The 16,148-nt window shown below is 41.0% G+C and overlaps 1 protein-coding gene across 13 annotated transcripts in view; it reads right to left on the minus strand.

Annotated features, from left to right (window-relative positions):
• The window catches only part of ARIH2 (ariadne RBR E3 ubiquitin protein ligase 2), a 49,393-nt gene that overhangs the window by 15,166 nt on the left and 18,079 nt on the right, over positions 1-16,148 (minus strand). For 7 of the 13 annotated variants that reach the window (XM_059077055.2, XM_059077056.2, XM_067044226.1 and 4 more), the window contains one exon: positions 1,514-1,581. In XM_059077055.2, the coding sequence (XP_058933038.1) occupies positions 1,514-1,581 (68 nt within the window). Of the gene's footprint in view, positions 1-1,513; positions 1,582-13,727; positions 13,936-16,148 lie in introns of all 13 variants that reach the window. The other 6 variants (XM_067044230.1, XM_067044234.1, XM_059077058.2 and 3 more) reach the window with 2 other exon arrangements.

The raw sequence follows: 16,148 nt of genomic DNA on the forward strand, positions 1-16,148 counted from the left end.
GATTGTAGCCAGGCAGGGATTGCCATCAGAGGCCTCTGAGTAAAGGTCAGAGGCTTTCTTTGTTTGCTTTATTTGTCTTTAAAACCTATATACATCACACATATGCATGTGAGTGCGCACTCACACATTTTTGGAAAAAAAAATTTCATAATAAAAATTTAATTCCTTTCTGGAATGAGGTATGGCATAAATACATTTAAAAATAAAAACAGTTATCATGTGGCAATAAAAGTGCCACACAAAGTCCAGGTAATCACATTACCAAGACACCAGGAATCTGAGCAGGGAAGAACTACATCTCATATACATGATTTCCTTACTCCGCCTAGTCAGAATGCCTACTTCAATTTTTATTCCTAGTTCTCATACTATTATTCTTAATATCTTTATAGCTATCCAAATTTTCTCCATCCCCAAGTTAGGCTAGAGAGTTTGGACAGTGCTAGATACCCATTACCAGAACCTATGTGGTTCCAGAGTTTTGGATAGCAGTGTAGACAGGGAAGTTCATCTGGAAGTCTACCTAACTGTATTCAGCTCTTCAGTATAGACAGTGAGAGTGCAGTTAGTGAACCAGGAATGCATTTGCTCTTTCCTGATGAGGCTGAGCTGCTCCAACTAGTTTGGCCTTCTTAGCCTAGAGAAGGAAAGGCATAATGATCTTCCTCTGCCAATGAACAGAATCACACCATACAGAGAAAGAAGACTCACTGTGGTGTGAAAGAGCAGGGGTAGTGACCAGTGCACTGCTCAGCAGGGGCAATTTTGTTCTCCAGGAGTTATCTGGCAGTCCGGAGGCATTTTTGATTTAAGGACTTCTAATAGGTAGACCCCGGAGATTCTTCGAAACCTCCTACCATTCACAGAACAGTCCCTTCACAACAAAGAGTTATCTAGTCCAACACATCAACAGTGCTTAGGATGAGAAACCCTGAGCTAGACAGAAGCACATGCCTCTTAGAGGAATCCCCCTAGAGGATGCATGAGGAGGAAGAACCCCTCCTCCTGACAACTTCCAGGACACCTGGACTCCAAGCTGTGTGCCTCAACGGCTCTGGTTCTGGAGGTGTGGGGTAAACTAGCTGACCTTTTCTCCAAAGGTAATATGCACTATGTCATGATGTATTCCTCACTTGATGTGTCTGAAAGAAATAACTGGAGATACTGTCAAGTGTTATCTAGAAGGGCATTGATTAAAAATTAACAATGGCATAAAAAATTTGACCTAACTTCACTGTACAACAACAGGGGTTTGGAAAAGTATGGAACATCTATATAATAAAATACTAAGCCAGCATTAAAACTGGGGTAAAAAGAATATGCTGAAAACATGGGAAAATGTTCACCATATACTGAGAGAAAAAAGGCTATACACTATGATCCAGTGTTTTAAAAATATAATCTGCACACTGTAAGAATATTCTCCAAAACATAAACAATAATCATCACTGGGCGGGTAGGCAGAGAGAGGAGCTATGGGCGATGCCATCTCTTCCTCCCCCAAACACCTTACCTGTCCATTATCTCTGCGACTTGCCAGTGGAAATTAACTAATATAAGTTTAGCAACTGAATGAGATACCTAGAAAGAAAAAAAGAAAGAAATCAAATTACAACGTAGTTTCTTTCAGAGTGCTCTGTATTTTGAGAAATGCATACATTCATCTCTATTGCAGGCCCAGGCTTGACTTTCAAATTCTTCCTCTTGGTTCTCTGTTTCATCTTTTAAGTTCAGACTCTTATAGTCTTAGTGATTTCCTGGATCTCTTGATTTTTCGATCTTTGTTTTCATTAATGACCCTTCAAAGAAATTAGTTTGATTTGAAACTTATGCGAAACCATCCTATCTACCATAAATAACGACCCAGCAACCAATTCAAGCAAAAGAGCTGTTAGGTTCCCTAATGTGATTTGTTTCCTCAAGCTGCTGTAGGAGGCCATACATGGTAAGTGCACCTCTAGTTAGGCCTGTTACTTGCAGAAAACCTCAGGCTTGGACTTCTTGTATAAACCCAGAAAAACAAAACAAACAAAAAACACCCCTGTTTAAAATCTCTGAATTCCCGGCAACTAATGAGCCCTAATTGCAAGGAGAATTTAGAAGTCCGTGGGCAGCCTTTCTGGCCCTTACATTCTCCTCTAAAGCACAACGGTTATGGCTATCAAAGAGCCTCAGAAGGTGTACTGAGCTAGCAATTCTACCTCTGTAAATTTTTCCTGAGGAAATGGTACAGGATATGCAATTCCTGAAAAGGATGTTGCATAGCTAAGTTTGCTGATGCAGAAAGTAGTTCATATATTAATTTTAATGTTAATAGGAAAGTAAGCTAGTTACAAAACAGAACCCTGAACATCAAGACTTGGGTGGGGGCCTAATCTTTTTCTTTTTGGCAGTGAGGCTTGTGAGATCTTAGTTCCCTGACCAGGAACTGAACCCAGGCCTCCAGCAGTGAAACACAGAATCCTAACCACTGGACCACCAGGGGGCCTAATCTTGTAATCTGGCTTGGGGGTCAGAAGATTAGGATGTGTTTGGAGGCCTAGATAAGGCTACCCAGAGAGAGCACTACAAAACAAAAGGGTGCTACTGAATCAAGGAAGAACAAGGAGCATACTTCAACCTAGGGAGCCAAGAGAACACACAGAACCTTGGTACTCTGCTCACTGGACTGAGTGTTCATACAGGAGCAACCAAGGACCTATAAGGTGGTACATGCCTGATGCACAGATAAGAACTGCAGGAGGGAAGACATACAGTGACCAACATGTGGTCCCTGCTCCCTAGAGCTCAAATCACTCCTGAAAGGAGACACATACATCCCTATTAAACAACAGCATGTCTCAGTGCACCATCAGTGAGTGAGTGCTTTCCTGTCCTACAACCCAGGTACATCTGGAGAAAACCAAGGACTCAAGACAGCTTACTTCACTAAGGGTGGGGGTCCCCACTTTCTTCCATGCAAGGTAAGAGGCATGTGACCCATGCATGTTGCTGTAGTATCTTCTTATGGAGGCTCATGGAGACTTCAGACCTAGGATTCCTTAGTTATAGCGGACATTTCTTCTAAATGATTTTATTAAAGAAACTATGCACCTGGGACTTCTCAGTTGGCACAGTGGTTAAGAAACCGCCTGCCAATGCAGGGGACATGGGTTCGAGCCCTGGTCCAGGAAGATCCCACATGCCGCGGAGCAACTAAGCCCATGTGCCACAATTACGGAGCCTGTGCTCTAGAGCCCACGAGCCACAACTACTGAGTCTGCGTGCCACAACTACTGAAGCCGGCGTGCCTAGAGCCCGTGCTCTGCAACAAGAGAAGCTACCGCAGTAAGAAGCCTGTGCACTGCAAAGAAGAGTAGCCCCCGCTCGCTACAACTACAGAGAAAGCCCGTGCACAGACCCAATGCAGGCAAAAATAAATAAATTAAATTTAAAAATTAGTTTCCTTTTTTAAAAAAACTATGCATCCACACAGACCACTATCACAGAATGAAAACAGAGAAAAAACATTTCATTTAAAATATTATTATTAAAAATGTTAATATTAAAATGTTAAAATTTGCTTGAATGTAGCTTTTGGCTACAAATATATTTTTAAAACCTGAAAATGATACTGCTTTTATTTTTAAAATTTTTTAATGTTTTTGGCCGCACCGCGCAGCTCGTGGGATCTTAGTTCCCCAACCAGGGATTGAACCTGGGCCCTCGGAAGTGAGAACACTGAGTCTTAACCACTGGACCGCCAGGGGATTCACAAAATGATACTGGTTTAAATTAGCTCCTCTCTGGAACCTTGTCGTCTCTTACCCAGTGGGGCCCAGTCGGCCATGTACCCACTGTTTTCTGTCCTGACTTCTAAATGTCTCATTGTGAAGTAGCTACCAAGTCATCTCAAAGACACTGAGCCACTCAGGAAACCCAGAGGAGTCCTGGCTATGTCCCGCAGCCACCTTCCCTTATCACCACAGATGGCTTAGAGGAACCTGTTGGCTAAGAACAAGGGGTCAGGCTGCCTCTCACAGATCCACAGAGCCCAGAACTGGACTGGACACATGCTGATCATTAAATGACATTGTCTTTAATTTATGGATTTTCAAAATGAAATTTCTTCTTTTTTTTTTTTTGGCCACACAGCATGCAGGATCTTAGTTCCCTGACCAGGGATTGAACCCGTCTGTGCCGCCTGCAGTGGAAACACAGAGTCCTAACCACTGGACAACCAGGGAATTCCCAAAATGAAATTTCTTGATCTTCCTAAAGAAACAATTTTAACTCCATACCTGGTCTGATCCCTTGATCTCAACAGCACTAACAGCAGCAACAAAGTCTCAGAATTAGCACACCAGATGCAGCCCATCCATCTATGAAAACAACACAGCTATCTGCTGAAACTGAAAATTTTATTAATGACTACAAGTCCACTAATGACCAACTCAGAATATTCCAGTAGAGTTGAGTTCTGGTGAGGACTGATAATGTGAAGAGAAGATGCATCTATCACTTCATAAAACTGAATAGATGTGAATCTATTCTTTCAAAGCCAACAGCCAAGAATACATCAATATATACAAGGCAGTAGGCACGTGCATCAGCTGTATGCACCTCCCACCAGCCTTCTGCAGGAGGTGCTGTGATTGCCCATATTATGTTAATAGTATATCATAAACTATTAGGGACTCTTCCTCAATTAATCCATTATGAATCTGAAGGAAAATGCAGAATGACACACCTTGCCCAGTAATGAACACCAGGTAAGATCTACAGGGAAATCAGGTTCCAAAGGGCCCTCTGAGCAAGAGCAGCACAGGGTTAAAGGAAGAGTACCTAGAATTTATGCTAAAAGGTAGTCTCAGAAGAGAAGCCACATCCTCCCTGATTTGGGTCACAAGAGAGAACTGACTTCACCATTGCCCCCCCAGCAGTCTCCCAGAGGAAGAGACGTCAGGTGATTGTGGGGGGGTGGGGCAATACTTAAGCCACCTTCAGCAAGAGGGCCAAGACAAACCTCATGTATGATATTAAAACATTAAAGATAAAAATCTGTCATTCTCAGAGTGCAAACAGCTGAGCTTTCTCAGGAATGAACTACCTGAGTATTCACAGCATTACTGAGTTATGCTCAAAGAGCTTGGCAATCCATCCTGAATCTAATATTAAAGTCAACACTTAACAACTGGGGACTTTGCTGGTGGCATAGTGGTTAAGAATCCGCCTGCCGGGCTTCCCTGGTGGTGCAGTGGTTGAGAGTCTGCCTGCCGATGCAGGGGACATGGGTTCATGCCCTGGTCCGGGAAGATCCCACATGCCGCTGAGCGGCTGGGCCCATGAGCCGTGAGCCATGGCCGCTGAGCCTGTGCTCCACAACAGGAGAGGCCACAACAGTGAGAGGCCCGCGTACCACAAAAATAAATAAATAAACTGGGAAAAGTCTTCCACTCTTCTTTTTTTTTTGCGGTATGCGGGCCTCTCACTGCTGTGGCCTCTCCCATTGCAGAGCACAGGCTCCGGACGCGCAGGCTCAGCGGCCACGGCTCACGGGCCCAGCCGCTCCGCGGCACGTGGGATCCTCCCGGACCAGGGCACGAACCCGTGTCTCCTGCATCGGCAGGCGGACTCTCAACCACTGCGCCACCAGGGAAGCCCTTCCACTCTTCTTATATGTCCTATTGTGGAGAACAAAAATCTTCCAGCAGAACCAAGATGAATTCTTGCTGGACTGTTTTGACAAGCAACTAACAACTTGTTGGTAGTTAGGATTACATATTATCAAGAACGACTTAAAGCTTTCTTTTATTGATTGATTTATTTATTTTTGACTGCACAGTGCAGCTTGTGAGATCTCAGTTCCCCGACCAGGGACTGAACCCAGGCCATGGCATTGAAAGCCCAAAATCCTAACCACTAGACCGCCAGGGAACTCCCCCAAGAAGGACTCACAATGAGAAGGTCAAACCTTTTCCAAAAGGAAAATGGGTCCAAGGTGATAACCACTGACAGCCAAAAAAACTAATGACTTAGGAAGGAACACACATGACCATGTCATGTTCAAGACAAATTTGCAGTTCTATTAGATCAATATGTAATAAGAAGATTAAAAGTCTTATTTATGAGTCTAATCGACGAAAAGACTAGAAACCAAGAACTAGGAAGTTCTTGCCCCAAAATTTGGAACCCCAAGGTAATTACAGATTAATCTGAGCTTCTCCCCACAGAGATAGAGTCCACCATTCTCTCTATCTCAGGGGTCAAAGAGGGCCCTTCTCGATAGTAATAGGTCACTATTTCCAGCATGCCTGGGACTATTACCCCTGTCTAAACTGCAAACCATTAGCTGGTAGAATGTGTCCACTTTGGATATTCACAAGACCATGAGGCAAGAATAGTTAGGATGAATTTAAACAAAGACTCTCAAGAGCAGAAATAAGATGTTTTCCTATCCCCCCCCAACTACTCCCCCAAATGTTAGAGCTATTCTCAAGAATCATGCTTGAAAATATATATAATACTTTGAAAGTTCAGTGGGTATAACTGCCAATATGAATTCAATTTTGGTTCACAGTTTGGCAAAACGTTGATTTTAACTGCTGAATTTCAATCTATTTGGAATTGCCAACAGTGGATATACTATTCTTTATACACATGTACCAGATATAAACTCCCTTGTCGCCAAATTCAACAAACATAACACCCCTCTTGGTCTCTGTGATGAGTCTCGCAGAACCTGTTCAGGTACACTAAATGTGCTCTTCCTCCTGAATGCCCATCTTGTCACTGGAGACATCACATTCCTACACCTGCATCAGCATTTTCCTCTGTCTCACTCTTCCTTACCAGTCCACCCTCTTCCATCACCACCATTCCACTGCACAATCTCTAGTCCTGCCTCTCCTAAACACTTCCATCAGACGGGCTTCACTATCACCTGGACAAAGGAAAGGTATCTTATATACCGATATGCCAGTGTCTATTGTCTGCCCTCGCCCCCCTGCCCTCCCCCACCCATAGCCCCCAAGATGAGTTTCCTAAAGCCTCCATGTAACAATTACAATAACAGACTATGCTTAGAGCTTTCACATCTTACCTGGATCAGTCCTAACCTGTTTAAAACCCATCAATGCTCTCCAGTACTGACAAGATGAACCTTAAGCGTTAGTCAAGAGTCATTAGGATCCACTGCAGAACCACTGCCCTGAGGAGTCCAGCAATAGACCAAATGATTCCAGCAACCCCAAGGGGCTCCCTGACTGTTCTCTGCCAAGCATGCCCTTCTTATATAGCAATATTTGGAAATTAAAGAACATACCTCTATAAAACCTGTGTGTCAAGGAAGAAATCAGAAGAAAAATCAGAAAATGTTTTGAACTAAATGATAATAAAAATACCACATAATAAAAGTTGTGAGATGTAGCTAATATAATGCCAAGAGGAAAATTTACAAACGTAAATATGTATACTATAAAAGAAAGGTCAAAAAATCAATGACAGGGCTTCCCTGGTGGCGCAGTGGTTGAGGGTCCGCCTGCCGATGCGGGGGACACTGGTTCGTGCCCCGGTCCGGGAAGATCCCACATGCCGCGGAGCGGCTGGGCCCGTGAGCCATGGCCGCTGAGCCTGCGCTCCGCAACGGGAGAGGCCACAACTCTCTCTGCAACGGGAGAGGCCCGCGTACCGCAAAAAAAAAAAAAAAAAAAAAAAAAAAATCAATGACAGGGCTTCCCTGGTGGCGCAGTGGTTGAGAGTCCACCTGCTGATACAGGGGACACGGGTTCGTGCCCCGGTCTGGGAGGATCCCGCGAGCCGCGGAGCGGCTGGGCCCGTGAGCCATGACTACTGAGCCTGTGCATCCGGAGCCTGTGCTCTGCAACGGGAGAGGCCACAGCAGTGAGAGGCCCGCGTACCACAAAAAAAAAAAAAAAAAAAAAAATCAATGACATAAGGGCCTACCTTCAGAAGCTAGAAAAATATGACAAAACTCAAAGTTAAAAGAAGAAAATAGATAAAAACAGAAATAAAATCCAAAACAAATAGTGAAAATCAATAAAGTCCAAAAGTTGATTCTCTAAAAAAATCAATAAAGTTGATAAAAACTTTAGCTAGAACAATTTAGAAAAAAAAGAGAATACAAATTGCCAATAACAAGGGTGATAAGAGGGACTATCCCTACAAATCTTACAGGTATTAAAAGGAAAATAAGAAAATATGAATAATCAAATGCTAATAAACTTGATATCTTAGATGAGATTGACAAGTTCCTTGAAAAACACTTACCAAAACTGACACAAAATAAAAACTGAATAGCTTTCTATCTATTAAAGACATTGAATTCATGATAAAAAATTTTCTCACAAAATGCCAGACCCAGAAGTTTTTACTGGTGAATTCTATCAAAACTAATCTTAAATAAACACTTTCAGAAACTAGAGCAGGAAGGAATACTTCTTCCAAACTCACTTTATGAAACTAACATAATCCTGATATAAAAACCTAACAAAAATATAAAAAGAAAATTACAAATAAGCCTTATGAACAAAAACACAAAAATCAATCCAAATATTGTAGCAAATTAAATCCAGCAATATAAAAAAGGCTGATTTAACATGTGAAAATTCCTAAGACAATTCACTGAATTAACAAAATAAAGACAGAAAAAACCCAAATGACCATTTCAGTACATGCAAGAAAACTCATTAGACAAAATTCAATAATCATTCAAGACAAAAATTCTTAGCAAGTTAGGAAGAAAAATGGAACTGCCTGAATCTAATATAGGGCATCTATGGAAAACATTATCCTCAATAATGAAATAGTGAATGCTAAGATCAGGAACATCACAGGGATGAACACTCTCATCATTTCACTTAACATTGTGAAAGCCCTACCCAGGGCAATAAGGAAAGGAAAAAAAAAAAAAAGAAAGACACACACAAAAAAGACATAAAAGATTAAAAAAAGAAGCAAATCTGTCTCTGTTCCTAAATAAAATGACTATTTACACAGAAAATCCTAAAATAATCTACAAAACTACTAGTAGAACTAATAAATTTAGTAAGATAAAAAAATAGAATGCCAATATATAAAAATCTAAAGTATTTCTATATAGCAGGAAACAAATGAAAACTAAAATTTCTTTATAAATATATTTTATTTAACCCAATATATCTAAAATATTATTTCAACATGTTAATATATAGAAACTAATGAACTGTACTTTACATTTTTTTCCATCTAAATCTTCAAAGTCCATTGTATTCAGAATTACAGCACATACCAATCCAAACTAGCCATATTTCCAATGCCCAATGGCTACATGTGGTCATAGCTACCATACTGGACAACATAGCTATAGACTGAACATAGCAATCAAAATTAATCAAAATCAGGGACTTCCCTGGTGGCACTGTGGTTAAGAATCTGCCTGCCAATGCAGGGACACGGGTTCGAGCCCTGGTCCAGGAAGATCCCACATGCCATGGAGCAACTAAGCCCGTGTGCCACAACTACTGAGCCTGTGCTCTAGAGCCCACGAGCCACAACTACTAAGCCCGCACACCACAACTACTGAAGCCCATGCACTCTAGGGCCTGTGCTTCGCAACAAGAGAAGCCACCGCAATGAGAAGCACGTGCGCCACAACGAAGAGTAGCCCGCGATCACCACGACTAGAGAAGGCCCACGTGCAGCAACGAAGACCCAACAGAGCCAAAAATAAATAAAATAAATAAATTTATTTTAAAAAATGAATCAAAATCAAAGCAGGAGTTTTAACCACTGGACAGCCAGGGAAGTCCCCAAAGCAATCTTGAAAGAGCAAAGTTGGAGGACTTATACTATCTGACTTCAAGACTTACTATAAAGCTACAGTAATCAAGACGGTGGGGTACTGGCTTAAGGACAGACATATAGATCAATGGAACAGAATAAAGTCCAGAAGTAAACTCATACACTTATGGTTAATTTCCACAATGTAATTCATCGGAGGATAGGATAGTCTTCAACAAACGATTCCGGAATAACTGAACATCATTATACAAAACAAACAGACACAGAACTTAGATGTTTAGTTCATGTCACACAAAAATTAACTCAAAATAGTTCACAGATTTAAATGAAACTGAAAACTATAAAACTTCTAGAAGAAAACACAGAAGAAAATCTTTGCAACCTTAGTTTTAGGCAAAGATTTCTTAGATATGATACTGAAAGCACAATCCTTAAAAGAAAAACTCTGATAAACTGGACTTCATCAAAATTAAACGTTTACTCTTCAAAGGACATTATTAAGAAAATGGAAGAGACAGGCCACAAAATGGGAGAAAAAATAATTGCAAATCATGTATCTGATAAAGAACTTATTTCAGAACTTATATGTTCTTATATGTTGGTCTTATATGTCTTTAATAGATATATGTTGTTAAGCCAACTCAATAATAAGACAAACACCCCAATTTTTCAAAAACGGGCAAAAGATTTGAACAGACACTTCACAAAAAAAAGTATGAATAGCAGATACACACAAGAAGAGATCCTCAATATTATTAGTCATTAGGGAAATGAAATGCAAATTAAAACTACAAGATACTACTTCACACTCACTAGAACGACTATAATCCAGAAGACTGACGATACTAAGTGCTAGCAAGCATGTGGAGAACCTGGAACACTTATATAATGCTGGTGGGAATGTAAAATAGTAGAGTCACCTCAAAAAACAGTTTGGCATTTTCTTAAAATGTTAAACATACATTTACCATATGACCTAGCAATCCCACTGCTAGATATCTATCCAAGAGAAATGAGAACATGTCCACATAAAACCCTGGATAAAAACAATCACAGCATCTTATTTCATAATAGCCAAAAACTGGAATCAACCCAAATGTTCATCAACTGATGAATGAATGGATAAACAAAATGTGGTATATATCTATGCAATGGAAAATCATCATTGGGCAATAAAAGGAAAGCATTACTGACATGTGATATAACATGGATGAACCTTGAAAACATTACACTAAGTGTAAGAAGCCAGACACAAAAGACTACATATTGTATGATTCAGTTTATATTAAATTTCTAGAAAATGCAAAACTATGCAGACAGTAAGATGATCTGTAGTTTGGTGGGACTGGGAGTGGGGACCAACTACAAATGGATACAAGGGAACTTTCTGGGTGATGAAAATGTTCTATAACTTGGATTGTGGTGATGGTTGTATATTTGTTTACATTTACTAAAACTGTTCTAATGGTACACCTTAAAATGGATGAATTTAATGGAATGTCAGTCATACTTCAATAAAGCTGTTTAAAAATAAAATTGATAGATATATAATAAATTAAATGCAGCAAAAAGTTAGCAACTATATAATCTAGATGGTATGTAAATGGATGCCCACTGTACAATTCTTTAAACTTCCTTGTATATTTTAAATTTTTCATGAAGTTGGAGGGAAAGTTTGCCAAATTTAATTCAATGGCAATCATCTGCATAAACAAATGTCACAATAAACGGAGGGTTGACTCTTACACTACAGCATCAAATAGTTCATTTTGATCTTTTACTTACTCTTCGAAATGAAAAATTTCCCTTCAGAAAAATTTCCCTTCAGAGTTTTTAACATAGTTCTGACCAAAGGTTAACCGATTAGGCAATGTGAATTTTAGCATAAATAGGTCTGTAATGCCAATAACTTCACAACACTCTGGCTCCCTCTAAACCTCCCACACCCAGCCTTCTTAGTGTTCCGTTGGATGCTCTTCTCCCTGTCTGTCAGCTCAAACTATTGCTGTTCCACAGGGCACACAGCTCTCAGGCCTGCCTTCCTCTCACTCCTTGGCCTGTCTCTACACAACTGCATTTGTGCCTAAGCCTTGGTCAGTGTGAACATAACCCCCAAAGATAAGAACTTCTCTCTCATTTTCCCCAGGGAGCTGGAGAAGGGAGTGTGACTGATCAAAGTGGGGAAGGGAGGGCAAGTAGTGGTATGAAGTTCATCAAAGACTGAAGGGTGCCCTCACGTCCCTGGGTGGTCTAGAGAAGGTTTTCACAGAGTCAAAGATGGGGTCAGAACAGGTCAAGTGTAGCCCATCTTCCCTGCCTTTTTTCCCTCATTCTCTGTGCCCTCAAACCTGACCCACAATGGGTCAGAAGACTGTAGAGCTTTCTCTCCAGCTTGAAAGGACTGAGGGGTCACCTCTGTTGTCATCCACTCTGGACACTGCTCTGTACTGCCAATCCAATTTGGCTTGTTTTGCCATTACATTTACAATCTCAACACCCTTAGATGGTTTTCTGATCTTTATTTCAGGAAGCACTTGGCTACATGCATGTCAAAAAGGACTTTGCTGCTGGACATCACTATTTCCTAAAGGTTGCAGGCAAACTTCTTCTGTCATCCTCCATAATGTTTGGGAGGGATACTTAAGAAGGTTATTTCCCAGATAGAGGCCCTCAAAACATGTTCAGCAGTTATCACCTGTTCACAGATACCTAAAGGAGTAGACAGCTGCTATGGAGTTAAGTTCTCCTTTCTGTTTTTTAACAAAGAATATATAAAGCATGCACACAATTCTATCCTGGCTTCATAGGGAGGGCTTTGGGGGGTGGGTGAGTAGGAGTTGGACCTGAGGGGGAAAATCCAGGATATGAGCCAATGATGCTAAGATTTTCTCACAGAGATGTAATGAAGTGTACATGAATATTTCAACTGCTGTTATCAACAAGCAGTTCCTGACATGGTTAACAGCACACAAGTCTACAACCTCAGCATTTCGTTAGATATTCTGTCTGGAGGCACTTTTATTCCATGATCTAAGGGCTTCAGAGACTAGAGAAATGAAATAGTGTAAACATCAGCCTGTCAACTTGGAATGGAGACTACCCTGATAAGATAAAACTTCTGGATCTATGTGGCCTCTGATCCACTCATTACAAGGAGACAGATGCAGGATTACAGGAGCTTAGATAAGGCAACTCCAGCAGCAATCTGGTTATTGGGTTGTATTTTAGCATTCTTTTAGCATTCCTATAACTTGCTGCCCCACTCTATGTTTCAATTTCATTGTATGTATTTTCCCTGTTAGGTCCCTGAGCAGAAAGCTGACTGTGGTGAAATTATTTTTCAAATCACAGGACCCCAAGTCCACCTGAAGTCTGTTAGTAAATGAGAGCCACAAATTTCTTTTCTGGTTTCCACCAAACTCTTCCCCAATAAAAATTCAAGTAAGTCTCTATCAGAATTTCATAACTTAATCATTGGAACAAACATTTTTGATCCCCTGACCACAAAGAACTTAAAATACCAGAGGGAGATAAATCCTGCTACTGAAGGAAACGATAAGTACATACAATATTCTGGACTCTTTCAATACATTGCCAACATCACTGGGAAAAACGTCTTCAGAATTTCAGGAAGTTTAACAGTCATTACTTGACATCCCAGAGAACCTGGATAGTATATTTATTATTCAAAATAATGCACAGAACATGCTAATTTTATGTAAGGATCAAAGCACATACTGAATAGCCTCCATTCCTGACAATAGTTCCCCAAGGAAACCCCTGAGCATGGTCAGTTGCTTCTTCATTTTTTTAGTCTCCTATAGCTGGTTCAAGCTGTCCAGCCTTTGGGGACAAGTTAATAACACAGCTTGCAGATAGATTTTTTCCCCCAGAAAAAAGAAATTCAGCAGCCCACCAAAACTGTCACCAGCCCTTCCCACACTTACCAGTGCCATAGGGAGGATGCAGCTGATGGCAGTGAGCATCAACGGCCTGAAAAAATACAGGTGGTAGTTTCAATTTTTATTTAGAATTCTTACTTGCCAACTGCCTGAAATCTTTTAAGGCTACAGGAATGGGTCTCCATGCCTCAGCCTGTTGTTAAGCCACTTCATGGTCCAATCACATTTGTTAACAAACACTAGTGGTCATTCACTAAAAAGCAGAGATGAAGGAAAAGAGTGAATTGTTGGCCAGCTTCTGGGCCTGGGGTAGAAAGGGACATGACACAGGAAAACTAGCCTAAGGAGATCAAGATGGATGGATTTTGGTCTTGGAGGGTAGAGGGTGAGGCAAGGAAGTACTGAAGGAATAAGAGAAAGAAGTAAGGTTAAAGCATAGAGACAAAGGAGTAGGTGAACACCAGCCTAGAATGGGGCAAAATCAGCAGTGGTCGTGGTGGTAGTAGTAGGGTCCCAGAGTGCCTCTGACCTTAGGCAAGACGCACCCCTAAAGTCTAATTTAAGTGGTGGGCCTTCACTTCTCCCATACTTCACACCTTCATACTCTCAGCCTCTAAAAGGTCAGCTCTCAGGCACCTAATTGTAACTTTGCTTCATTTACTTTCTCTCCATGGAGGGAGGGCTGACTTGTAATTGAGGCATCCATGTATTACAAGTGCTTTAAAAAATCTGATTAATAAACACAGATTTGAAGATTTCTCTCCAGTCTATCCTTAATTTAGTCCTGTTATGGTCTCTGATCATTAAAATCAATACCAAAAACACCTAAAGACCTTACTAAAGTTATTTATGAAAAATACAATAAAGCAAAAATACGAAAGTCATCCATTTCTTGACCATGAGGGTAATTTGTTTATTATGAAAAATTCCAAGCATCAATGTAAGTGAAGACTATAATGAAACCCATGTACCCATCACTCAGCTCCAACATCAACTCATGGCCAGGTCCACTGTATCTGCACCCTACCTATCCCCTACCCTCTAGATTATTGTGAAGTAAATCCCAGCCAGCATATCTTTTAGGTTTGCATTTCAATGAAAATCTTCTGGGAAATACTTAGTACAAAAGGCTGATTACAGCCCTTTCTAGAATTCTAACAGTTTTCTAGAGGGATGCCATATATAGGCAGGATGATTATAACTTCAGTGAACCAAGGTCATATCCAGTAACCACAACCAAAAGAAATGCAGATAGGAGCTGATAGCCAATGAACTACACATAGTAGGACTAAAAGCCAAGTCTCCTACCATATTTCCGCAGCTATAAGCCCATCTTGTCCATAAGTGATTTCAAACAATGCTGTCTTCACCAGCTACTGCTACTGTGAGGAGACAAAGGGAAGGGAATACCAAATACCTCTAGGCAGTTCCAGCTAGGTCACCTCTCTTCTCCAGAGGACACCTCATAGGCTAGCATATCTTAGTGACAAAGCCAAAAACTCCAACAGCATGTTTCAAAGACAGAGCCACTGACTGCTGTTGTTAGCTATGCTCAAAACATACATCACATTTTTATAACTTTTATGTTTTTGTAAACCTCCATCAGAACAGAAGCTCCTCTCTGAGGGAAGAGGTTTTTAAGAACACTTTCCTTCTCTGTCATACCTAAGCACCTAGAACAATGCCTGTGCCAGTACTAGGACCTATATGCTAACGCTACCCTCTGCCGTCTCCTATGGTCTAATCTCAAGCCACTGCAAATCCACAGCCTCCTCCAGAGCCCAGGCGGGCACCAAAGCCTTCTAAGCCCTCAGGGGGTGCATGATCTAGCAGGAGAGGCCAGATACAGCTCCAGAAGGGAGGGTTTAAAAAAAAAAGAAAAAGAATGGCGGGCTGAGAAGCCTTCTGAGGGTGACAGGAATGGCAGAGATGCTGACAGGAGGTTTGAGGAGGCAAAAATCAAACATTAAGGAGAGGAGCAACAGCAAAGAAGAGTTCAGGCTGGAATCTGGAGAAACCACCTCAAGTTTTTCAAGAGAGCAAAATAAAATGGTGCTTTTAGTGGGTATATCAGAAAATATGAAATAGAAGTAGAAAAGGTTTTATTTATACCTCCTTTCTTTCTCACCATTCTAAAAAAGGAGGGGGCACAAACTAAAGGCAAAGATATCTCTAAGTTATTTTATGGTAGAGGTTAAACTATTTTTTCCCCATCTTTCCTAGCATCTATCTAAAAGTTAAGACAACAGAAGACACTCAGAAGCACTTCTTTTATTGGGAACCAACAAATTCTTTACCTATCCCAGTTACCACTGAACAAAAAAGAAATCAAATGGTTCATAAAAAGCACTTTGATGAAAAGGAACAACACCTGCCCCTCTGTCCCGCCCCATGCCCATCCTCCCAGTCTTCCCATCCAGGGGAAATCTCTCCCAGTCATTTGTCTGGGTTCTTCTGGTTGTTACC

Source organism: Kogia breviceps, chromosome 10, assembly GCF_026419965.1.
Source record: "Kogia breviceps isolate mKogBre1 chromosome 10, mKogBre1 haplotype 1, whole genome shotgun sequence".
In the NCBI taxonomy this organism is placed as follows: domain Eukaryota; kingdom Metazoa; phylum Chordata; class Mammalia; order Artiodactyla; family Physeteridae; genus Kogia; species Kogia breviceps.